This window comes from Hipposideros armiger, unplaced genomic scaffold (genome assembly GCF_001890085.2).
Source record: "Hipposideros armiger isolate ML-2016 unplaced genomic scaffold, ASM189008v1 scaffold_51, whole genome shotgun sequence".
In the NCBI taxonomy this organism is placed as follows: Eukaryota; Metazoa; Chordata; class Mammalia; order Chiroptera; family Hipposideridae; genus Hipposideros; species Hipposideros armiger.
Genome location: NW_017731401.1, coordinates 2,279,430 through 2,306,002, shown reverse-complemented (window position 1 = coordinate 2,306,002; position 26,573 = coordinate 2,279,430). Strand labels below are relative to the sequence as shown.

At 41.3% G+C, this 26,573-nt stretch overlaps 1 protein-coding gene across 10 annotated transcripts in view; it reads left to right on the top strand.

Moving 5' to 3' along the window:
* Window positions 1-26,573, top strand: part of GRIP1 (glutamate receptor interacting protein 1) — a 397,622-nt gene that overhangs the window by 357,406 nt on the left and 13,643 nt on the right. For 6 of the 10 annotated variants that reach the window (XM_019640580.1, XM_019640579.1, XM_019640576.1 and 3 more), the window contains 6 exons: window positions 85-224; window positions 383-577; window positions 13,638-13,794; window positions 14,632-14,743; window positions 14,865-14,909; window positions 20,044-20,277. In XM_019640580.1, coding sequence (XP_019496125.1) covers window positions 85-224; window positions 383-577; window positions 13,638-13,794; window positions 14,632-14,743; window positions 14,865-14,909; window positions 20,044-20,277 — 883 coding nt within the window. The remainder of the gene's footprint in view (window positions 1-84; window positions 225-382; window positions 578-13,637; window positions 13,795-14,631; window positions 14,744-14,864; window positions 14,910-20,043; window positions 20,278-26,573) is intronic. The other 4 variants (XM_019640581.1, XM_019640577.1, XM_019640585.1 and 1 more) reach the window with 2 other exon arrangements.

Below are 26,573 nucleotides of genomic sequence, written 5' to 3'. Positions count from 1 at the left end.
GTTGGAGCATTTATATGCAGGAACATGCTGAATGCTGAAAATAGGAATTGTTTCTACCTTTCCTGTTATTGTTTGGTGTTTCAGAACTGGTGCCATCCACATAGGAGACCGAATCCTAGCCATCAACAGCAGCAGCTTGAAAGGGAAGCCTCTGAGTGAAGCCATCCATCTGCTACAGATGGCAGGGGAGACTGTCACCTTGAAAATTAAGAAACAGACAGATGGTGAGTGGATCGCGAGCCACAGTTAAGGATTTCCAAAAAAGAATGTGCAAATGTCTGTGTGTGTATTTCTAGGAAAATGACTCTTGTAGCCAGAGAGTGTTTGAGATATTTTTATTTAAATTCACTCAGATACTTAAACTTCTCTCCTGTCTTTAAAGCCCAGTCAGCCTCCAGTCCCAAGAAATTCCCCGTTCCCAGTCACTTGAGCGAGCTGGGAGACGTGGAGGAGGACCCGTCTCCAGCACAGAAGCCAGGCAAACTCGCGGATATGTATCCCTCCACTGTGCCCAGCGTGGACAGCGCTGTGGACTCCTGGGATGGCTCTGGAATCGATGCCAGTTACGGGAATCAAGGTATGTCCTAGCCCTGGGGACCAGAGATTTGTCATTGTTGAAGCCCATATTTCTCAAACATCCACCCTCTGATCCATGAAAAGAATGTCTTTATTTTACTTGTGTCCATGTCAATGTAACATATTGAACACATTGCCTATAGTGGCCTTGAGTTTCCGCCTTCTTAATGCTGCTACATCATGGACATTTATCAAACACTAGTAGTCCCCCATTAGACCTCCCGATGTCCAAGTGTTCGATCCATCATAGATTAATAGGAGGCTAACCATACAATAAAGCATTTCCCTGAAGACAGGCCCCATTGTCTTACCTTTATAGCAACCTTTCCACAAAGATGGATTGGGGAATCCTGACGATATACATAAGGCAATGATTTGTGAGCCCATTTATTCCTGCCCCCTTCTGACTTTGAATAGAAACTTGTAGGGGTTTCTTCGAAACTCATGACTAGAGCTGTAATCACAATATATAAAAGTATACGGTAGACTTTTCTTCACAGACATCGTCTTCATGTGAACAAGTATAGCCTGCATTAAAAGTTAAGCCTCATTAACAGAATATAAACACAGAAGGTGTTAGACTTAAACACCTTAGAGCATAAACTAAAAGCTTCTTTTTAAAATCTGGTTTTTTCCCAATGATACATAGCATCAAAAGAGAGGTGTATCAAAAATTCTTTGTATTTATATCCTTATCTGAGGCCTACTTTCTCTCAATTGCCTTGTATTATATAAATTCCAGCCTCCAAATCCCTTCTGCCCGGGATTTAAGTCAGTCAGAGAATAAAATGCATGAACAGTTTGGAGAACACACATTTGGGTGTGATGGTTGTTTTGTAACTTTAACTACTTGTTAGGAGAGTCTGTGTCCAGTTTGCTCTCTTCCTGGTTCCCTACTTTTCTTCTCTCAGTTTGCCTATGTCACTCTCTGTTAAATCTCCTAAAGGGTGGAGAAAAATGAAAAGAAGTATTTCAAAGCTGTCAAGTCATTACTGACTAGAGATGATAGTGTAGTTTGGTGAAGAAAATATTTTGACGACCCAAAATGGAACTGGGACTTTATTTATCTGGAAATTAATTTTTCCAAGTCATAATACCTTGTAAGAAGTTAGCTATACCACAGGGCCAGCCGAGTGGCTCAGTTGGTTAAAAGCATGAGCTCTGAGCAACAGGGTCTCCGATTCGATTCCCATGTGGGCCAGTGAGCTGTGCCAGAGCTGAGCTGCTGCTGAGTTGCCTACAGGTGGCAGGATGGCTCAGCTGGTGAGAGCACATGCTCCTAACAACAAAGTTGCGGTTCGATTCCTGCATGGGATGGTGGACAATGCCCACCCACTACTAAGATTGAACATGGCACCTTGAGCTGAGCAGCCAGAAGCTGCCAACGGGTGGCCGAATGGCGACTGGACTTGGAGCTGAGCTAGCTGCGCCCTCCACAACTAAGATTGAAGAGCAATAACTTGGCTGTTCCCCTCCCCGAATTCCTCAACACTGTTCCCCTTCCCCAACTCCCCAATAAAATCTTTTAAAAAGAAAAGAAGTTAGGAATGCCACCAAATAACAGATATTCTCATTGCCTGAGAGTTGATGGTCCACCAGAGGTCACTCTGGATGAAAACGTAAGTCAAATTCTATCAGCATAGACTCTGAGGCTTATTTACTAATGTGTTTGTTTATTGTTTATTAATGTGGTGACTTCTTTGTTATACAGTTTTTTGTGAGAATGCTATTGATTTTAATTAATTCTGCTCCACCAGATGGTGGGTAAGAATTTAGCTACTCTGTCCATTTACACCACAGGGTCAGGAGCATACCAAGCATACTAAAAGGCCTTTCCCTCATCAGTGAAAAGCGAAGAATCATTTCTTATTAATGAAGCATTTTGAAAATTTGAAATCCTGGACAGGGAATAGTGGTCATAATAATATCAAATTTGGCATTTACAAATTAGAACTCTTTATGACGTTGAAGAGAGATTAGCACTAAGTAGGGAAAATAGCAACTGGGGCAGAATTGACGTCTTCTAAGGCTATGAAAAGATGGTACCAATACCTTATATGTGTAAAACACTTTCGCATTTCCAAAACATTTTCACAAAACTAATCTCAAATGATTCTCATAACGAACGTGTCAGTCAAAAGGCTGGTGGATCACAGGATGTCCGTGTTAGGAGAGAATTCAGAAGTCAGCTAGTCTGACATCCAGTGCAGCCTTGGACGCCATGTCCGGCCTCGCTGCACGCAGTCTCACCACATGCGCTTGAGGGTTTGCAGTGACAGGCTGCTCCCTGACTGCTGAGTCAGCTCAAATGAACGGAGCTCTGGCAGCTCAAAGTCCTCACTTGTTTGGAGTGCAAATTTGTCTGCCTGGAGCTTCTGCCTGTTGGTGTTAGTTCTACCCTCATGGTCACTTGGAACTAGACTAAAGCGTCTTCCACCTGACAGCCCTTCAGATACTCAGTTATCTTGGCTCTTCTGAGTCTTTCCTTCTCTAAGCAAAATAGCCCCAGTTCCTTTAACTGTTTCTTACATAACTTACTTTTGAATATCTGTATCATCCTTGGGGCCTCTCTTCTGAGTACGTTCAAATTTAACTCTATGCTTATTAAAGTGTAACACTCTGACAGGAAAGGCATACAGTAGTCTGCTAGCCTAGAGCAATTCAAGCCTGTCACCTTCATCATTGAGGACTGTAGAGCCTATCAGTGCAGCCTATCTCAACATAAGGACTGTGATGGTCACATCCCATCTGTCGCTCATTTTGAGCGTATTGTTCACCAATATCTCAAAGTCTGGTTCTAGTCCTTTACTTGTGATATTGGGTTAAACGAGATCTCTCCAGATGGTGCTTGTTACGTTGACTTTTTAAAAACATAGAGGCATAGAACCGTACTTTTTTCTTATTAGCCATAATGTTGTGAGAGATAGATTATCTCTCCAAACTGTCCCTCCAGCCTCTCAGCAGACTCTCCATCATTTCCCAGGAAGACTTTGCACATTCTCACTCTACCTAGAGGTCTACTATAAGTGCCCCATTCCTAATAGGATGCTGCACTGCCATGATGCACATCATCCATCCTGAGCCAGGAATCAATGGTTCAGCCACATTCCTTATTGTTTTGTGCTTCTTGTCCAAATGTCAAGCTTTCCCCATTCATTCATTCAGCAAATATGTAATGGCTGGCACAATATAAGGCCAGTATACGATGGGTATACATTGTTGGACAACAGAGACAGGGTCCTTGTTCTCATGGAACAGGTTCCCCAGCTGAAGGGCTAGACAGTTAACCAATGGTGCAGAGTATTACTTAGTCAATGAAAATGGGAGAAGGATGGAGTAATCAAAGCTGGTAGAGAAAGAAGGAGTATGTGCAAAGTTTCACAATGGGATGAGGGCCAGCTGAGTGGCTCATTTGGTTAAGAGCTCGCTCATGAGTTTGAGCTCTGAGCAACAGTGGTTTGATTCCCGGCCTGTGCTGAGCAACTGCTGAGCTGCCAACAGGTGGCAGGATGGCTCAGCTAAAAAAAAAAAAGAAAGAAAGAAAGAAACACTCGGGTAGTCAGTGACTTGCCTGAGGAGTAGAAATTTAAAAAAAAAAAAAAAAGGTAACCACAATGGGATGGATGACTCTCAATTCTGTTGTGTAGCCCTAGGATTCAAACCTCTGGTGTGCCTCTGGGTCAGCTTCTTCCAGTCCTCATTCACTATATTCATGCCCTCCGCCTTATCAAAATCTTATGCCTTTGGCCCCCTTGTCTTACATATTCCTCCTTTTAACTCTGAGAAAACCCTACGACCGCTTTCCTTGGCTTTAGTGTAGGCTAATCAATACAAGAGGAGACTTACAAATTGGTGGGACCTGGACTCTGTCATTCTCATGGACGGTGAGGGTCTTGTGACGTCTGTAATTCTTGACTCTCAACTCAGGTAGCTACGTTTTTGTCTTATCCCATCAACATCTTTAAATATTTCTCTCTCCCTTTTGAGTTCATTTTTTCAGTTTTAATGAGGTATGATTCACAAATAAAATTATATATATTTAAAATGTATAATGTGATGGTTTGATATACATATATACTGTGAAATGATTACCACCATCAAGTTGACTGGTACATCCATCAGCTCGCATTGTGACCATTTGTGTGTGTGTGTGAGTGAGTGTGTGTGTGTGTGTGTGTGTGTGTGATGAGAATGCTTAAGATTTGCTTTCATAGCAAATTTCATTTTCATTCATCAGTATTATTAACTATAGTTGCCATGCTGTACATTAGATCCCCAGAACTTAGTCAACTATGAAAGTTTGTACCCTCATATCAACAGCTCTCCATTTCTCTCATTCCCTAGCCCTTGGTTACCATGTTCTACTCTCTGTTCCTATGAGTTTGACTTCTTTTTTTTTATAGGTGCCACATATAAGTGAATTCATATAGTATCCATCTTTTTCTCTCTATTTCACTTACTATATTGTCCTCCATGTTGCAAATGGCAGGATTTCCTTCTTATTTTTGGCTAAATAATTTTCATATATTTCTTATATATATAATTTTATATATAATGTAAATATAGATAGATATAATATATAATATAATAGTTATATAATTATCTATCTATCTATATATGTATATATACTATATTTTTATTTGTTCATCTGTTGACAGACACCCAGACACTTAGGTTGTCTCTGTGTTTTGGCTATTGTAAATAGTGCTGCAATGACATGGGAGTGAAGACATCTCTTCAAGATGCCAATTTTATTTCTTTGGATACATACCCAGAAGTAGAATTGCTGGATCCTTTTGGAGGTCATTTTGATCTTTTGTATTCTCTCAGAAAATAAAAATCCAGGTTTTCAAGTATATTGGCATACAATTAAGTAATCTCTTGTTTGATTCTTTTTCTTTTCTAGGTTTCTATAATTATCTCCCCAATATTGTTCCACATTTGGTATATTTGTGTTTTTATTCTTTTTCCCATGATTACATTGGTAATGGTTTGTTTTTAATTAGTATTTTCTCCAAAGAACTGACTCTTACAGTTATTTATTAGTTCCACTCTGGTTTTTAAAAATAAATTTTTGCTTTTAATTTGATTAACTTTATTTTGTGGTTCTTAGATTTTGTTCTATTTATGACTTGAATTGGATGCATAATTCATTTGTTTCATGCTTCCCTGTAGTTCTCATAAAGATGATGATGCCTGACAAAAGACACCAATGTGTACAGTCAGAGAGTCCAACCATTCTTTAATGTAGTCCGGGAACACAGCATAGTTCATAAAGAGAGTAGCACAAAGCAGGAGACTCAGCAGTGTTCTCCCCATTAGGGTGCTTTTTATTCCTCTTCCATTTTGTTTTTAATTTATTTATACAAGCTTATGTTTCATCTCCTTCTATTATCTTGTCTTGCCCACTTTTCCTTGAGCTCTTATATCTCGTCTTTGGTCTCTTATTTTATAGAGATGATGGTTTCAGTTTGTATTTTTTAAATTTTGAGATAATGTTTTTGATTATATTTATCATTTGTTCCATGGCAGCCTTTTTCTCATAAGTATCCTTCATCTGCTATTGCTTTGTTTTTGTTCGTTCCCTCTGTCTCTTATGCTGGTTCCTTTTAAGTTATTGCTCATCTTTGAATGAGATGATTTCTTCCTGAATTGGAAGCTTTTAATAGGTTCTGAACAGAAGAGCCCAAGTTGTGTTCCAGGCTAGCCAAACTTACCCCGTTCACAATATCTGGTGATGAGTGCATTCTTCCTCAGCCAGCAGAAATCACAGGCTACCAACACTGCAGAATTCCTCTCTGCTAGCCTGCCTCACTAACAGATTGCTTCCTGCAGTCTGTGGCACATCTGACTGCCCACCTCGCTGGCTTTACCCTCATGCCAAACTGTGTACTTCCCGCCACAAATCTCTGCAATCCGTTCTAGTGTTCCAAACAAAGCGTTGTTTTGTCTCATGCCATGGCCCCTGTTTTGGAGGATTGGGCCCTCTCTGAAATCTCTGGTTATAGGTGTCTCCTCTTGACTTCTTATTGGCATCCCCTCCCCCCAACCTCATTTGACTTTCACAGAATTTGGTAAATTTTTTTATGTATAATGGTTTGAGATTCTAGTTTTGCCAAAGACAGAGTTTATGTTCTATTATTTTGTCGTTCCTTTTTGTTTTGAGGTGATTTCTGAGAGAAGGTAGAACTGCTCTGACATTTTTAAAACTACAAATCTCATCTAAACACCTTGAACATTTCTTGGCAAGAACAATTACAAATAGTTACACAAACATATGATTTGATTTTCTGATTCTTAACAAATTTGGGTCCTTAGGAAATAAATTTGGCAGGGAATTATCTGGCTTGCTTTCTTCGACTAAAAGTGGTTTCCAAAAATGAAAGTAAAGGCAGGAGCTCCAGTCCCAAAATTGCAGCGTTGAACCGTGCATTCCAAAATCATTCTCTGACTTCAGATTTTGAATGGGAACCAACATTGTTTAGTTCCCTTTTCTAAATTAATACTGAGTGTAAATCAAGTGCTACAAATGAAAGATATTAACTTGCACAATAATGTGATACTGAAAACCAAATAGTACAATGTTGGAGTATCAGAATTTTACAAATATCTGAGATGTAATTCCCCTAAAAATAAAAATTATTATACCAAGATTCCATCAACTTGCAGAAGTACCTACAGTTGTGAAGACGTATTTTCCATTATGCAAATGAATAAAACATAACATTAGTCTCAGTGAGGGGACTCTAGACAGAATCTTATACTTTGTATTAGTTTGCTTAGGCTGCTATAGCAGAATACCACAGACTGGGGGGCTCCAACAACAAAACTTGATTTTCTCACTGTTCAGGAAGCTAGAAGTCCAAGTTCAAGGTATTAGCAGGTTTGGTTTCTTCTGAGGCCTCTCTCTACTCAGTTTGCAGATATCCATCTTTTCCTCACTGTGTCCTCACATGGCCTTTCCTCTGTGTGCACATGTCCCTGGTGTCTCATGTTTGTGTGTGTCTACATTCTTCTTATAAGGAAACCAATCAGATTGGACTATGGTCCCACCCTTATGACTTAATTTAACTTAATTACCTCTTAAAAGGCCCTATCTCCAAATACAGTCACATTGGAGGTTAGGGCCTCAACATGAATTTTGGAGGGGACACAATTCAGTCCATAACATGTGTAATATTATGATACAAAGTGTAAGACCAGATATTAAAACCTAGATAGAAAGGAAAGAAGGAAGGAAGGAAGGAAGGAGAAAAGGGAAAAAAAAGAAAAGAAGAGAGGGAGGAAAAAAGAAAAAGAAAGGGCTTCCAGTTCTAAATAAAACAAGTAATTATTTAAGGAATAAAATGTTAAAAATGATTTTTTTAAGATATTTTTTTATTGGGGAATTGGGGGATGGGAACAGACAAGTTGACAGAAAAGTTGCTGTCGTTTTGTTCTTCAGTCTAGTTGTGGAGGATGTTGCTTCACTGGCCCAAGTTGGCACCATCATTGCACTCTTCCCAGGTGAGGCAGATCAGTTGCCGGCTTCTGGACGGCCGCTCACTGCGGCTGCTGACCGCTCACGCTGGCTGCTGGCTACACACGGTAGCCCATGGCAATCCACTGCAGCAGGGGCTGCAGCCCAGCTCCAGGTTGAGCTGTTGTTCAGCATCTTAGCTGTGGAGGGCAGTGTCACTGGCCCTCATATGTGGGATCTGAACCGGGGCCCTCTGGCGTCCCAAGCCAGTTCTTAACCATCGCGCCACTCGGCTGGCCCCAAAAAAACTACTTCTATCTCTCAGTTTGTTTCTTTTATCAATTTTGAATGTAGAATCTAGTTTCCAATATCATACCTGTATTTTAATTTTCTGTGCTTATACCATCATCCAGTAAAAACGAAGTCTGTATTTCTGGCAGTTGATTTTTCTCACACCTGGGCTGACTCATTCCATTCCTTCTATGGCTTTTAAGTTTGGCTCCTGATGTAAAGGGATGCTCCTCAGGGCCTGTTAACTTCTTCCCAACTATGGCAACCAGATTACCTTTACCTGAACTCAATTTCCACCAGATATGTCCTATTTTAAATCATAATAGCATCATCCACCTGCATCAGTTAGTGGTTGAATTCGCCTACATATAAAAGAAAATCCAAATGATGGTGTTTAAACAAGGTAGAAGGTTGTTTTTCTCCCACTGCAGTAAAGAGCCTGGAGGAGGCAGGGAACCCCACGGTGTCGTCAGGACCTAGGCATTTTCCTACGTCTTACTAAATGAAGATCTACTGTGTCTCTCCATTGCCACTGCCTTTGTTGTAAAACCTCCGTGAGGTCTGAAGTATTTACTTCCTCATTCATCTCCTTATTTTGAGTATCTTACCACTCCACATTACTAATCAGCGACTTTTAGAAAACTAAATCTAATTTTGCCACTCCGTTTAAGAAAAACTCTCTTGATGGTCCTCTATTGTTATAGGATAAAGTCGAAGGGCCTTAGTTTAAAACACAAGGTTCTTGGTAATCTCGTTTTCCACTACTCCATCAGTCTCTTCTCCGGACACTTCATTGCAGTACCTTTTACTCCGCACCTCCTGAACTTCTTCACTGTTCTCTAAGCAAGATTTGGTCCTTGATACCTTGATAGCAGCGGGTGTTTCAATATGTTAATCCATCTCTTCCTTTATCAGCTCTAAAACAGTTAAAAAATAGAAATTAGAGTCAGCTATGAATTAAAATATCAACATTTTTTGTTTTTAGTTAGTTATTTTTTTCTAGGAAAGTGGGATTGACTGTTCAGCCAGAATCAAGATTGTTATTCCCTACCCCCAACCCAAGTCTAGACATTAGGACTTAAATGAGGGGGATGTCGGCCCTACAGAGCCAACTGTAACACCGCATATCTGTTGAATTTGAATTTTGTTCTGCTGAATAGAACTTAAAATCCTAATACAGTAATACCTTGGTTTGCGAGCATAATTAGTTCTGGAAACAAACTATTCGTATTGCAAGGCATCATTCGTTTACCAAATTAAAATGTATTAGAAATGTTTACTCGTCTTGCAGAACACTTGCAAACCAAGTCACTCGCAATCCAAGGTTTTACTGTATTAGTGACTTAAATTATAAAGTAGTCACGTGAGGTATAAAACTTCACAGCATCATAAGAGACCCCAAGCTCTTAAATACTTACTCTCTACTATGCTTAGCATTTGGTTTTCATCCTTAGGATTTGGTCTGAGGATCCATCACATGGTCCAAGATAGTTACTGCGGCCCCAGCTGTTTTCATCTACATTCCAGACAGCAGGAAAGAGGGTTGTAAGGAGCCTTCCAGAAGTTCCATTTACATATCATTGGCCAGAACTTTCTACATAGTTAACACTTAACTTTGGGGAAAACTAGAAGACATAGTCTTATCCCGACAAGTAGTATGTCCACCCCCATACTAGTATTCCAGTACTAAGGATAAGGATAAAAATGGATATTTTGATAGACCACAGTCAGCTAACTGCACGGCCTTGGTCTCCTTGCCCCTCTGAGCTCAGAGAGCCCCGAGAGTGGGACCCAGTTGTGCTCATCTCAGTGCAGCAGCAGTGGGAGAGAATGATCCAGAGAAAGCCAAGAAGGGGCCAAGTGTATGTGCCCAGTATTCATTTCTAAAACTCATCAACTACGCTCCGTCTGTGAGGAGGATTAAGGACAGATGGTTAGAGGGACCAGAGTATTCGTAGAGTGCTGATCCCTCCTTAGACGTGAAGCAGAACCCACTGCGGACAGAGCACGGTTCACTCTGACCATGGCTTTCCCAGCCTCTCCCGCTAGGCCTCCACTGTCTCACCCAGTACCCCTACTCATAAAGGCCCACTTCTCCTCTGCTATTAGAACTCTCACTTCCTGTGACTGTGTCTCCTCTCTTCGCTCCCGTACAGATATACTAAATCATGCGTTTTTGAGGACAGGAATATAATTTTATCTTTGCATGTAGGCTCCTCCTAGAATACAGGGGTGCTCCAGTGTTTACTGAATTAAATAATGTCGAGGCTTTCCTCCTTCCCTACTCTCCCGATTTTATAATAAGGGAACTGGGATCTTAAAAGGTTAAATAGCTTAGTAAATAACAAAAGTAATGGACATCAATGTTCATTAAAACCTCATTGAGGTCTAGGCACGTTCATAGGTGTTTGTGTACATTATTCTCCTTAATTTCCATGTCAGTCTCATGAGGCATGTATCTCTGTCCCTATTTTACACTGAGGTGAATTGGCCACGGTTACCGAATAAGTAAGTGGCAAAGCTGGGATTTGAACCTATGACTTTTTCTTACTTCAGTCCCGTGCCAGCATAGCATGGACCAGGCCCAGGTCATCTGAACCTATGAGTCTATAGCTGACCCACAGATATTTGCATTTTATCCCCTTTTCATGTCCTGCCTTGTTGTAATGCAATAGTCATTTAATAGTGCTTATTAAGACAAGGCATTCTTGGTATAGCTAGAGTGGCATTTTTTCAGTAACGACACTGTGCATCTGCTCAAGCCCATCCTGCCCAAGTCACCCAGAACTACTTACAAACAACAGTTGGAAGAAAAATCAGAAAGGTAATCTGCCCAGTTGGAATTTCCCCTGGGAACTGAATGGTCATGTGGGTTAACGCTTACCAGAAAATGTTATCCCCAAGAGGGCACCACCGTTTAGCATTTGGCTCTTAGCAGGTTTAAAGCCAGTTAAAGAAAGTGAGGAGCAGGCTTCCCCTAACTCTTTGTATATCACAAAACGTGAGGGGGCTGGTTGGCTTCGTTCAGAAAGAGAAAACAGCTAGCCTGTCAGAGGAGCCAGGAGAGGTGCAGTGTTACTCCGTCACTCTCCTGCAAGACATGCGTGCGTGTTCCCTTAATTCACCACTTTAGAAAGAAAACTGCACATTCATCATAGAAGACTGCTTCCCAGGTGGCTAGCCACACTCCCACTCCTGCAGTTATCCTAGAAGAAAACTGAGATATTGAACTGTACATATTTCCGCTGCTCAAAAAGACCTCTAATCCTTGATATCCTAACACAGAAGGTTCATAAGAGCATTTCCATCATGCGGCTGTAGGCATTCCCTTGCATTCTTGAAATCAAATCCTTTTGATTAGAGCGTTACCCTTTATGCATCCTGCTTTCTCTGGGCTGTAACTAATAGTAAGGATGGCGTGATAGAATCTAACAAGCCAGGGGAACGGGAATGAGGAAGACAAAGCAGGGGTGCCATGGAGACCACCATCTTATGTGATCTGAGCATTTAATTGTATGTGAAAATGAGCACCTAGGCCTGTTTGCTAATTAAGTGTTTTTAAACACAGTAAGAAATACATGTTATATTGCAACCCAGTATTCACATGTAAAGACACACACACACACACATACACACACACGCACACATGCACACAAAATGGGTCACGACCTACAGTGTTGGATGGAGCTGTATACGGTGGTTACAGCACAAGCTATAGTCAGACCTGCAACAAGGCCCTGCTCTCCCATCTGACCCCCTCAAGAGAATTTTGGAAAACTGCATACTCCACTCACACATGTAAAGTTGTCCTCTAAATTTTTTTCTTCCAAAATTCCATTATGTGCAAAGACTAGAATTTCCAGCTTGTTGTACATATGCTTTAAATACATCTTTGTCAAAATATGAAGCCAAGGATTTAGCTCAAATTCGTAGAAAATGTCCATTACGTAACCAAAGCCGTCCCTCACTGTCTCACCCATTAAGCTTATCAGACTTAACTCCCTGTCAGAAAGGAAGTCTATCTTCATTTTGCAATTCAAACACACGTAATAAAGTGCCCACCTCCCAGTACTTCTGCATTCTAATTCTGAGATGCAGAGAGGCAGATGCATGGGAGAGGGTAACAGCCTTGCCATGAGTTTGTACAAAGTTGAAATAAAGCGCTGCCCCTCAGAGATCTTCCCTCAGGAGCGAGGCTTTCCCAAATTGTTCCTTGATTTGGCACCTGTGAGTTTTTATATCCCAGGGCCAAGTTCCTTCAAAGGTTTGAGATGGATGAGAAATGTCTTTCATTTGCAAAGTGACAAAAAACAATTCTGAAAGCGGAAGCGGAAGGGAAAACTGACAGATCTCAGAAGCCTGGTACTTTATCAGCCAGGTCAGTTTGGGGAAGACGAACATGTATGTGCATATGGAACTTCAGGATGTGGAAACTGATAAATTTATGACTGGAACCCCCAGGGAAGTGTGAAAACGTCCCCCCTAGGTACTTGAACCCCTGTTGTAAACCTTTAGTATCTTCATCTGTAAAATGAAAATAATAAGAGTAGCTACCTTCAAAGACATGTATGAAGAATATAAATAAGGCTTATAAATAAAGCACTTGATGAAGTTCTGGGTGCATTTTAAGTACCCACTATGTCACACTATTGTTACTGTTGTTGCTATTATCCAACCCCTCTACTTGCTAACAATGCCATTTCTCACTGGACTGAGAAATCCTCAGGCCCATCCCTAACATGCATGGCCCCTGCCCGCATATCCAAGCTCGGTCCACACCCCTGCCACCAGCAGCCCCTTGGCCACTTCTTGAGTCTGGAACCCACATCTGGTGGCAAATTCCACTCTCAGAACACACTTGGGTAAAAAGCTTTCACACAGCTTGGAGGTGGACACAGGGCTGCCTGGGCAGGAAATTCAGGATTCTAACTTTCTGGAACTTGCTCTAAAAGGGTTGGATATGGGTCTGCTGTGCACATCCCTGTGGCCCAGTAGATTTCTTGTATAAGGTAGGGCAGGAGCCATGTAAAGCACAGACCCAGTGCAGCGCCCCCTCCTGGTTAGGTCTAAAGGTCTTACTTCAGGGTTGTTGTTCAGATTGATTGGGACAAGATGTGTGCATGTGTTTTGAATATAAGACTGGTATTATTTTGATGGCCTTTATGATCCCAAATTCAGTTTAAGTCAGCCCCCTTGAACAAACTAATGGAGACCACAGAAAAAGACAAGTTACTGGACAGACCTCTCTTGAGATAGTCTCAGAAACAGAATATAATGCCTTGTTTTGTGTGTGTTTATTTGTTTGTTTCAGGCACTAGCTTTCAGGCCTCAGGATACAATTTTAACACCTATGACTGGAGGACTCCGAAACAGAGAGGCAGCTTGTCCCCAGTCACTAAGCCTCGAAGTCAGACTTACCCAGATGTGGGGCTGAGCAATGAAGACTGGGACCGGTCCACCGTCAGTGGGTAAGGTTCTGGGATACAGCAGCATGGGCTGTATTCCAACTGCTTCATGGTCTTTGGGGCCAGATCTGAACTCTCCTAGGTCCCGTGGCACATACTGCTACCATTGGCTTCCTGAAGCTGTTGTAATTGTTCATTGGAATCCATGCCAGGGTTCCAAACCTTGTGCCTGCCCACTGGGAGCTGGGGCCCCACCACACAATCGGGCAAGAGCTAAGTGCCCCCTAATGAAAACAGTGGCAGCACGTGGGGGGAAATCTACTTCTAAAAACTATGTCCTCACTCTGTGACTAGTCCCTTCTTCTTTCCTTTAAAAAGTAGTTTCCTATTAACTTACATTGAAAAAATAAAAAGATACATCTAGGGTCTCGTATTTTTAACCAAGAGGTATATTTTAGCAGTTTGTTCCTTACCAAAATATTTTAAGGAAATTCCTAAAAATTGATAGCACTTAACTGATCTATACTGATGTTTATTGTACGGTGGAGGCAACACATTTTTTTCTCTCCCAGAGAAAAGTTTGATTTCTCTTTCCCTTTAGTCGCTGAAAGACATCCCCACACAAATGCCACGTGGATGCTGTTTCTTCAGCAGTAGCCGTGAGAGCTCTGAAATTCAGTTAGTCAGACCAGGGTTCTTCCTGTCATTCTCTGACATGCTTCGTGTTTTCTAAAGCATCCTTATATCTGAGCTGGCCTTCCTTGGAAGCCACAGTTAGAAGAAAGTCAGATCCAAACTGAATCTCTATTTTTTGTGTGAGATGAAGGAAAGAGATTCTGGATACAGAAAAAAGAAAAATTTCTACCAACTTCTTAACCAAGACTGTGTTTTTGGTGACAGTTTTGCAGGGGCTCCTGACAGTGCAGAGGCCGAACAAGAGGAGAACTTCTGGTCCCAAGCACTGGAGGATTTAGAGACCTGCGGACAATCGGGAATCCTGAGAGAACTTGAGGTAACCTCAGTCCTGCTATTTACTTTGATTGTTTCTACATTCATTTTTCTTTTTTTTTTGGTCCTTTTGAGTTTGCATTTATCACACCAGTTCATTTAAAAGCTTTAACCCCTTTCCACAGGAGAAAGCTGACAGGCGTGTGTCTTTGAGAAACATGACTCTCTTGGTAGCTACCCTTTCTGTTTATATTTTTGCTTGTGAAGCTCCCTCCCTTGCCCCCTTTGCCTTCTGGACAGCAATTTGATTTGATACAATGCAGTTGAAAGTATTTATTTCCCCATTTTCACCCCCACCCCGAGCTGACTGACTTGTGGCTTCTGCCATCGCTCCCTGCTAACCCTGACTGTTATCTGTTTGCCACCAAACCGCTAAGGAGCCAGCTAAGTCCCCCAGCAGTGGCCCATTTCATTCCCTGAGTTGCTTTAGAAAGGTTTCTTTGGCATGTTTTCATTCGTACCTGGTATAGAAATTAATTTGATCGTGAAGAGGAACATAAGAGGAAATTTTATTTTATTTTGTTGTGCCCTTTAAAATAGATGACAATGCAGCTGGTGCAAAAGGCCAGTCTGTGCGTTAAGCAGCCAAAATGCTACACAGTGCTTTGCTGTTAATTGCAAATCCTGATTCCATATAACTTTAGTGTGAACTTGAGGAGTCACTGTGAGACGGAGTGTAATAGCTGAACTCCTGGCGAGTTCTTTAATCAAAGCCGTGAATTTGCTGATGGTATCCACACTGTGGTCTGGGAAAGTCCTAGACTGTTTCCTTTTATGTTCTTTTAAATTTTCTGAGCTGTAAAAAATAAAGTGGCAAAAGTCTCATTTTTATTTTGATGTCATACAAGGTCCCCAAGTCACCATAAGGAATGTGAATGGCATAACTGGGTGGAACTCTTGCAATTCTAAACTGATTACTCATCTTTATATTATTTTGCTTCTCAATTGCATGTGTGGATATTTCGTGTGATTCTGATGTTTGTGAATCTGCAAAGAGAATTATAAAAAAAATAAATACTAGTTTGACTTTGTAAACATCATAGTATTACCTGGCATGAATTTCAGCTTCAGAGCACAGTTAAAGGACCTGGAGATGGATAATCCTATAAAACTTGAATAAATTAAGATGGTGGCAATTGGTTCCTTTTTATGCAACTTTCAAAAAGCGTTGAATGCTTAAGTATCAGCTGCCTTATTTAAACTTTTACCACTTCCTGTCTGTAGAATGATCAGCAAAAGGAGCCCAAACTGAATAATGAGCTCAGTCCACAATTCTTGAACATACTCCTACTTTTCAAAGAGTATTTGGCTTATATGCCTTTTTCATTTTGCATTTCGATATGTCTCTTTCGAAGAAGCAGCTATTCTTCTAATAGCTCCTTTTGCATTATGTGAAATGAAGGTGGTGTAAAAAGTAATACGATGAGGTGTTTTCACCCAGAAATGGAGTTACCTAATGAAAACATCATTAGCATATCAGTTATGTTGCAACAGCCTATAAATCTTTTCTAACATAGCTTCGGGCATGTGTGGCCCTTGAAATTATAAATCCAGAAAGGAAATAGATTGAATTTATAAGTCAAAGAGAAATTCAAGTCCTTAACTAGGAAGAATGATTGGCAAATTCATAAATGTAGTCTTATTTACACTTTCATCACAAAGAATGTTTATTTATTAGTTTAAATGAACTCCAATCCCTTGATTACAAATGCTACTATGCAGAAGATATTTTTCGAGCTAGGGTCCTACATAGGAAACTTACATCCAGTGCTAAAAGTCAAAGTATACTACAACTAATAAATGGAGATGATTAGCTAAAATGAAAAAAGACTACAACTGAAACGAAAGTGAAAATTATCCTAGTGGTTTTCCCCATTGTTAGCAATAATTTAGTTTCAACTTCAGCACTGAAAATGTATAGTTTTAACAAAAGAGAAAAATTCTAACTATGACTTTGGACAAGTTACTATATCTCTTATCAGCTATATCTCCTTTAAAATATGGGGTTGATAGGGAGCTAATGCTCATATGGCGCCTGACACAGAACATGACACTTAATAAATGTTCAATGGAAATTAATTATTATTATTTTTTGCCATTTGCTTGATTCATGAACACTTCCTTAACTATTTTTTGTTCAAGGTAGGAAGACGGTTTAAATGTCAAATAGAGAACTCCTGAACATACCTCTTCTAAGATGTATGTATGTTAATTATCTCACTGATAATTTAGAAAAAGAAAATCATGATTGTAAATCATGAATTGTGCAAAATAAAAACAGGCAATAGATTCTCCTGGAGCCAAAACAAATCCTAGATAATTTAAAATACTTTTTTTTAGCTTTTTATTGTAGTTTTTATATTTGTGTTTTAATTTTTATATTCCTTCGAAGATGGCACTAGTTCAATTAAAGTTCACTTTAAACAAAGCAATCAATCAAGCCACCCATGGAAAACTTGCTCTATAGACCTTTTGAGAATATGTCATTGCTTCCATCAGAGCCCTTTCTACGTCAGCTTGTAACTTCTGTAGTGGCTAAGGCTTATCAAAGCAGAACGGTTTTCTCCCATTTATAGTGATTCAGTATTTTACTTGCAATGTGTTTCCTGCCAGGCCCATGAAAAATGAATACAAAAATATTTAGGGGCCAGCTGAGTGGCTCAGTTGGTCAAGAGCACGAGCTCTGAGCAACAGTATCACCAGTTCAATTCCCACATGGGCCAGTGAGCTGCGCCCAAGCTGAGCTGCCACTGAGCTGCCATCAGGTGGCAGGATGGCTCAGCTGGTGAGAGCATGTGCTCCTAACAGCAAGGTTGTCGGTTTGACTCTCACAAGGGATGGTGGGCTATGCCCACCCGCAACTAAGATTGAACACGGCACCTTGAGCTGAGCTGCCCTGAGCTGCTGTCAGGTGGCCAGATGGCTCAGTGGCTAGAGTGTGCGCTCTTAGCAATAAGGTTTCTGGTTCGACTCCCACATGGGATGGTGTGCTATGCCCACCCACAATTAAGATTAAACACAGCACCTTGAGCTGAGCGGCCGCAAGCTGCCGACAGGCAGCCGGATGGCGACTGGACTTGAAGCTGAGCTAGCTGCGCCCTCCACAACTAAGATTGAAGGACAACAGCTTGGCTTTTCCCCTTCCCCAATTCCCCAACACTGTTCTCCTTCCCCAATTCCCCAGGGAAATCTTTAAAACAAAAGAAATAGATGGTAACAAAGCAAATAACTAGTCTAAGTAGGAAAAAACAATAGGTGGATGGTCACCACAGTAAGAAAACAATCATTGGTTGCTATCGGTTAAAGCAGATTAAACAAAGAAATGATATAATATGTAGTAAAGCGCCATAAAATAAAAGGATGCCCCATGATACCAACAAAGCTAGTAATTGAAAGGTTTCCATTGTAAAAGGGGATTTATAGGAAATAAACCAAAATATGGCTAATCCACACTGGTTTAAATATAAAGTGTTTTTTTTTAATCTACTGAAAAGTCAGTTTTATGTTTCAAACTAATATTGACTGAGAAGCAAAGCAATACAGCCTGGTAGTCAAGAAAAAGGGTTCTAGAGTCAGATCGCTAACGTTGAAATCCCAGACTCGGGCAAGTTGCTTACCCGAGGTTAAGGTTAAGGTTATTCCGGCAGCCCTTTCCTTAACTGAATAGAGAGGTGTAATCATTATAATAACTACCATGTAGCGTTATCATAAGTATTAAATTGTATTCTCATACACACTATATGTGGTGCTTAGCACATGTTAATGCTCAATGACCAGGAAAGTTTGTTGGTTTTTTTAGAGTTTTCTTTTTCAAAATTATTATTTAAAAAAAACAAAAACTGATCAAGTTAGGTTATTTATAAATTTACTTGTCCTGTTTCTTTTTCAACAGAGATGTGCATATATGTACATGTGTACCAATATTTGGCTGTCATTCAAAGATCTTGTTAGTGGTATATTACAATATGTATCACTGAACACCAGGTGAACCTTGGAATTGTAAGATCTTAAATAATGAGTGAAAACTCTGCTCACTTTGCAGTGCTCCCTTCCTGATCAATAATTTCAGGTAGTGCCCTTGGCTCATTTATTACCTATGTGACCTTGGGTAAGTCAGCTTCTTTGTGCCTCAGTTTCCTCACCTGTAAATTAGGAGGATTAATAGTGTCTATTTCATAAAGTTGTTGTGAGGCTTAAATGGGTTAATACAACTCAAAGAATTCAACAAGTTACACTTCTGTTACTTTTAGCATCAGTATTAATATAAACCACGAGATCATGTTTTAGCCAGTAGCCCTACAAATGGAACTTGTTTTCTGTTCCCATGATTTTCAGGCAGATTCACCAATGGGAGTCGACCTTTAAATAATCACATATTGAGGAGTACAGGAATATTTTCAGAATTTCAGCGTCCCCTAACCATGAGAAATGAACACCTCCAACATGTATTGGTTTTCAACGCTCTTTTTGTTTCACCGCTGAGACTCGGTCATATTTTGGACCTGATAATTGCCACTCCTTGTGTATTATGCAGAGAACACATTTGAAACTGCACAAACTTCCCAATTTACTGGCAAAATCTTATCCAGGTCTCAAAGCTTGTGAGCAAAGGGCTGAGTCTGGTAGCACAATACATGATTATTCTTTAACCTCTCTCGGGATCTTACACAAAGGCCATTTCTAAGAAACACTGACGCATGCCAAATGATGTGGCAATCTAGCTAGTCTATGAGCTTCTGGGGCAGGGCCATGTGGCCAAAGGAAAGACAATATACCAGTGCTAGTAGCACTGGGCAGAAGCCCTTGCCTTCATATCAGTAGCCCCATTTCAGCCCCTTGTTTCCTCCAGTTAGCGCTGGAGGCAGCATTGCAAAGAGAGGCAGCCTGGTCCCCATTGAGAAGTTCTTAGTTCATTTCTGTAAGATATATCGAAGGTTGGCCTCTTGAATCCCATCTTTAGAGCCCACTCCAGTGGAAAGCGAATGCTTACAATGTAGTTTACAGTAAGCAAATGTTAGAGCTTTTCAATTTGCCTCCAAACTGCCAGGGGTGGTATTTGATTAAATAAACTCAACAGCTTAAGTACTTAAATTGGATTTGAGATGTGCATTACAAATGGCACTTGCAAAGCATTTTTCCTGATTTTCATAGTTCAGTGAGTATATCCATTTTCCAGCCTTTGGTTATGCCCTGAAGAGACTGTATCTTGACTGGGCAGAAGGAAGAAATGTGCTTACTGTTGAGCAACCAAGCCCTTTTCCTAGTCTATGGCTTAACTGTTTCTGAAAATTGTCGATGCCACAGGCAACAATCATGTCGGGGAGCACGATGAGTTTGAATCATGAGGCCCCCACACCTCGCAGTCAGCTGGGGCGACAGGCCAGCTTCCAGGAACGGAGCAGCACGCGGCCACACTATAGCCAGACAACTCGGAGCAACACCCTGCCCTCAGACGTGGGCAGGAAGTCTGTCACCTTGAGAAAAATGAAGCAAGAAATAAAGGAGATCATGTCTCCAACTCCTGTGGAGCTGCACAAGGTCAGGAAGCTTTCTTCTCTTGCCTTCGGGTCACATTTGGCAGCCACGGGGCACAGCCTCAGCATCCGATGCAAGCATGACAGTGACCTTCTACTGTGGGCCCTGCCAAAGAGAGAAGCCAGAGCTTAAAGGCAGGTCATCCGAGACTTTGTTCTCAAAACATGACCTTTGGGAGGTTATCCTGTAAAACAGAGAAAATTCGCTTTCAAGCAATGAATTTATAAAAAATGTATTTGTGGCCAAAAGTTTGAGGCTCCAGTGTCACATGGCGCTTTGATGAATTGGCCTATTATTCCAACTTCATTTGGAAAGGAGGGAAGGATTTCCCAAATGTCATACATGCATAGCTTCACTGAAAAGGGGTTTCAAACTTAATCCTTAATAACAGACTTATCAGTAGATGGTTATATTATTCAGGGGGCATTGAAGTTGTCTTTGAGACCTAATTGAGATGTCTGGGGTCAGGACACTGTAAGCCTTGGTTATGTTCCATCTCTGCTTTGGTAGTTGATTCAATTTACTTAATGGAAGAAAACGCACAATTGCACAGAGCTGTTGGCAAAGTTTAAACAAAGCATATCTAAGTGACAGTGTTTGGGGAACCCTGGGCCAGGAGACCCACTAGTGGTAGGGAGATGTCTCTGGTTTTCTTTTGGAGAACCAATGCTTTTGTTGTTGTTGTTGTTGTTAATATGTAAGGATAGTAACAATTGCACTCCACTTTTCTTGAGAGCCAAGACCCTTTCTGTAGTTAATAATGTATTAACTCGAGATTAGTTATTTGTCTTACCTAGAAGAGCAAATAAATGTCAGATTGAGGGGAGGTGACAGGCCACCTACCCTCTTTTCCCTCCAAAGATTTCAGTTTCCCTAACCACCTATTAAAACTAGCTATTTGATTTGCAGCTGACAAAAGATATGGTGGAAGAGAGGATGGTGTGGGAAGTTGGGTTCTGAACGTTGTATTCCAGTTCATTCTTTCACCATGCATTCATTCACTCATTCATTCATTCATTCTTTCATTTGTTCATTCGTTTGTTCAATGCACATATACTGTGCATTCATTCACTTAAAGACTGGGTTATGAGTCCCCAGGGAGCACATAGTCTCAGGGGGAGACGGTCTGGGAAACAGTGGGAAGATGGTGGGATAAGTACAATGATAGAGTAAGACTAAGATGCCTTGGAGGACAGAGGGTGGCCCCTACCCACTGTAGAGGAACAGAAAAGACACTCCTAGAAGCACGTGTTGGCTCTGCAGGAAAGCGGAGGACGGGAAGGCATTCCAAGCACAGAAAGAAGCGTGTACAAAGGGATGTCAAGGATCGCGGTGTCCTGAGGGAATTGCAAATATTCCAAAATGATAAGAGTCTTGAGGTGAAGGAATTACATTAAGAGGAAAGACAGACTTGACAGAAAAGAAAAGAAGTTTCTGACATTTTAGGATGGGGACCCAGGCTTAGCCCCTCACCACAAATTAGCCAGTTACCCTGAATTTATGTGTCTGTTTGGTAAACACCAGCCTTCACCCCCTCTCCCATGTCCTGATATGCTAATTGACAAACTCCAGTAGGGACTGCGTAGGGATTAAATTGCAGAAGCTGCATGTCAGTGCTAACTCTGCTGTGCCAAGAAGAGGGCTGGCCCCTGATTTCCTCAGGGGTCTAGGAGCACTGCCTTATCCTCTTCTCTAAAACTACTGCCAGGCAGAGAAAAGCGTGCTGGATAACCCACCCTCCTTCAGCACCAAAGGGAAGGGCCGCTAACATGTACGGGGCGCCTACCGCGTGCTATATTCTTTCAAGTTTTAGGCCTCACAATAGCCCTTCTTAGCAGATATTTATCATCCCCATCCTCAGGATAGGGAAATAGCAAGTAGAAAATAGAGTCATTTTTCTTTCCGGAGTAAGGCAGCCTCCTCAAAGGAAAATTATTGATAGCCCAGCAATATGAAAGACCTGTCTCCTCTTCCCTCCTGCACTAAAAGCATTTAGTACAGATAATGATGGTGAATTGAATATGCAAATTGTTACAGCTGAGGTTAAAAAGGGGGGGTGGGCGGGACTGTGCTGAAAATAGATCATGTTGAAAAAAACAGAAAAGGGGTGCATCATCCACTTACCAGCACGCTGAGTGGCAGGAGACAGAGCGACTGGAACATTTGTTTGGCAGTGTGTGAATGGGGGAAGCCACGGGATTACAGAACGGATGTGTCAACTTGACCTAATAAGTGGAATGCTCCTTTTTCCTTCACTTCAGTCATTTCCCCTCAATGGCGGCGATAAGTGCATGTCCCACACAGCTTCACTTTTCTTTTGAATTGAGCCCAAACAAAATAAGACTCTCAAAAGCCGATGGTGTCCTGAGCATTTTAAGACACCTGAAACGATCTAGTTAAGCGGAAATGTCATAGAGGAGCCTGCAGCCTGACAATGTGGAGTTCTTGGAGTGGTTTTTAGCTCACCCTTCAGGTAACTTTTCTCTTTTAAGTGAATTCAGTTACCCTGATAGGCCATCCATGCGTTTGTTGTTAAGCACCCTCTCCAATTCTGAAGTGCTTGAGAGGAGAAATGGTCATGAGAAAAGTCACTTTGCTCAGAGCAAAGACCGGTTTGCATGCAGGTGTCTTTCGAACACTGGACAGTTACCTGACACCATAAAAAAGCAGAGCGACTTGATAGTCAACTTATCCTTCCATTGGGGTGCTACCAGCCTTTGTGAAAACTAGGAAAAGGTACTCTTGTGGGTGGTGGCGTGGAGAGGGGGCCAGGGAATTAGAAAAACATCCCTTCCTCAAGTTGAAGATAACCCCAGGACAGCGTGCTCAGCTTGGCACGTGGAATGAGGGCTGGTTTTCAGTTCTCTGAGCCCCTTGGGTGGACCTTTCTAAATGGACCTAGTGGTGGTATTCCCAAGGGGCTGCAAAGAACAGAGTGGAGAGGCTGGCTGAGGTAAACAGCATACCATTCTGAACACGCTTGGTATTATTTTCCGGTTGCGGTTGCCATCTTTCTCGTGGCTGTTGGCCATTTGGTGAAAGCTGTCTCCATGAGAACAAGCTGTGGACCTGCTCGTGTCAGCACCTAGAAGCCCTTACTCTCACTAGAAGCCGGATCAAGAAGATATGAATGAATGGGCAAGTATCCATCCCCATTCCAAGGGAGAAAAAAACAAAAGCCAAAGCAACCCCATTGCCTGATGTTGGGCTACTAACATCCTCTTCATACAGAAGGAATGAAGTGTGGACTTATCTTTCAATTTCTTGGGTTTCAACTTACTCTCCGTTGTTTGCCCCCGTTTTCTATACACTCCTCCTCACCATTCCTTTTCTTCCTTCAGACTTTCAGAAATCCAGAGCTCAGGTCAGAGTCCAAATGGTTTCCGTTCATTTCATACCATCTGCCATGTCTGAGTCTCTGCTGGGCCCCGGGAGGTTGTCCTTTAAGTTATCCACATTCATTCCTGAACCCAGAAAGCTAGTTGTCCTTCCTGACACTTGAGAACAAACATAAAAATGAAGCTTCACTTCCTCTTTTGGCCACCTGGTTAGGGAAGAAAGTTGGGGCTGGACTGATGATTTAATACTTATTTGGGGTGGGGTGGAGGGCTGTGAGGGGGACACAGGGACGCAATGCATATGTCCCATTAGGTCACTGCCTCTCAAACTTCCTTGTCTGAGTCACACAAAATACATTTATTTCATGTGTCAGCACGTACATACACCCACATTCATATAAGAATGAATCCAAAAATGGTGCACTAACATTTTTATTTTTTGTTTGTTTGTTTCCTTTTCAATGTGATCACATTAAGCTGTTTTCGAGTCTTACCAGTGGGTTTCAACCAAAAGTTTGTGGACTACAGCCTCAGACAATGGTTTGGCGTGATAACCTTTACCAATGGAGTGCTAGTTAAAATGCAGGCTCCTAAACCCCACCCAGACTTACTTGGTCAGCATTTTCCGGGAGTGCAGGCCAAGAGTCTACATCTTAGCAACCTCGTCAATGGATTATTTTGCACCCTGACGATGGAGTATCATTCCCTTAGGTTTTGCTAACAGGAGGTGATTACTCTGTTTCACTGAAACCGTAGGCAACAGATGGATGGCAGGGAAAAGAAATGAGGCTGCATCTTTGGCCCCTGAACTTCTGAATTTTATCTTTTAAATGAATTCTGGTTCATCCTATAGCTTATCACAGATTCTTTCTCTTTGCAAACACGGAGCCTGCGATCTTAGCTATAGTTCACTGATAACCCTTTTTTTATGCTTCTGAAGCTTAAATATCCTTTGGTGTCTACTAAATCTGTTTCTGAGATGAATTCTAGCTTCACTTCTTTGCACACTTTAAGGAAAAAAAAATCAGTAGAGTAGAAAGTTCCCTATATTGAGAACATTTGGAGTTTAAAAAAAAAAAATCATATTAAGGGCCAGCCAAGTGGCTCAGTTGGTTAAGAGCTCACTCAAGAGTTTAATCTAAAAAAAAAAAAAACAGAATTTGAGCTCTGAGCAACAGCAGTTCAAGCTGAGCTGAGCTGCCTCTGAGCTGCCAACAGGTGGTAGGATGGCTCAGCTAAAAAAAAAAAAATCATATTGACATTTCCTTGTGTCCTGTCATTTGTGTTTTTCAGTTAAATTATATTCCATATTTGTATGCAGCTGTTTTTATTTATCTTTTCACAGAAATCTTTTTTTATTATTATTGGAAGACAGTGTGTTTTTCCAGGACCCATCACCTCCAAGTTAAGTAGTTGTTTCAATCTAGTTGTGGAGGGCACATCTCAGTGGCCCATGTGGGGATCAAACCGGCAAACTTGGTGTTATGAGCACTGTGCTGTAACCAACTGAGCCAACCATCTGCTCCCAGAAACCTTTTAAAAATAATTTTTCAGCATCTATTTTTATTAATGACTGCTGGTGGTGCAACCCTTGAACACCTGAGTCACTCACAAGGAATCCCCATATTTCTTGTCACTGCGTTTGCTGCCATCAGCTCCCTCCCCCCACCCCCCCCACCTAAGCTCGCTTTGCATTATCCGTAGGTTTGAGTGTTTGAAAGAGGACCTTTGTTCTTCCTGTTATGACAAAGTTGTTTACTCCTTGGAAGGAGTGCAATTTTTGGTGTTTAATGGCATCTCCTTGTGCTCCCAGAGCCAGAAACAGGCTCAGCTCCCTAGGAGGAGAGACGAAATGAAAATGCGTGTCTTATTAGGCACACACCTCTTTCTTCACCAGATATTTGGAGTTGCTACTCAAGATCAAACAAGTTCTCACGCCAGGCCTAGACGTTTTCCAAATAGCTAGTGTAAAATCGTCTTACCGCAGAAGTCAGTAGAAGCTAAAACAACAAATTGAGTATATGAACCTTTAGCTGTTACCCACCATGCTACTGGAGCCAATTTCTCTTGCTTCAGGCAAGGAGTGATAAATGAGAGAGAACACAACTTCGTTGTCAGGCAGACTGAGGTTTGGTTGCAGTCTGACAGTCATTAGCCATGTCCCTCCTGGGAACCTCAGTTTGCTCCCTTCACAAGAAGGGTCAGGATCATTATCAGGGGAAGAGACTTTACAAATAGCATTTTCCCTGGTGAACTCGTCTTGCCGAAGCCACACAGCCTCAGAAACCTAGAAAATGAGATTGCCTCAGGATCCCAGACTTAAAGAGGATTCAGCCAGCTGCCTTAAAGCCTCTGGAAATGGAGATGGAAACCTCCAGAATGAGACCTGTTTACAAAGAGAAATAGCCATGTGTCTGGTTACTTAGTCAGTACATCAGTCTGAGGAGTATATTCTTTCCCTGTGAAACCAAGGGCAGCTAACAATCAGGACGTTGTTGGGGGAACATGGAATTGTAGAACAAGGTTTGGGATTTAGGTTGTATGTTTTAAAGGACTCATGGTACTCAACCCTGACCGTCTTCAAAATGTATAATTTCCATCAGCTTCCCTTGTCTATGTTTCTACTGAAACAACTTTTCAAAATGTAAAAAAAAACAAACAAAAAAACAATTCTCATGCAAATGATTGGCTCATGTAAAAAAAATGTTTAACTCATTAATGAGAAATGACAGCAGGATGGCAAAGCTTGTTCGAATGGGGATAAAGACACTTTATATGTATCTCAATCAGTGGAATAAAGAAAAAAGAGTACCAGTGTTAAGATTTCCAAGTTAGAATTCAAGCTGCTCAATGACTTATAGGGAAATAAAAGCAAAGCCTTTGAGGTTACCTTTTCTAAAGGGCAGAAATCACCTGCATCTCTACCAGACAGAACTCATTTTGCATCTTATCACTTTTCTA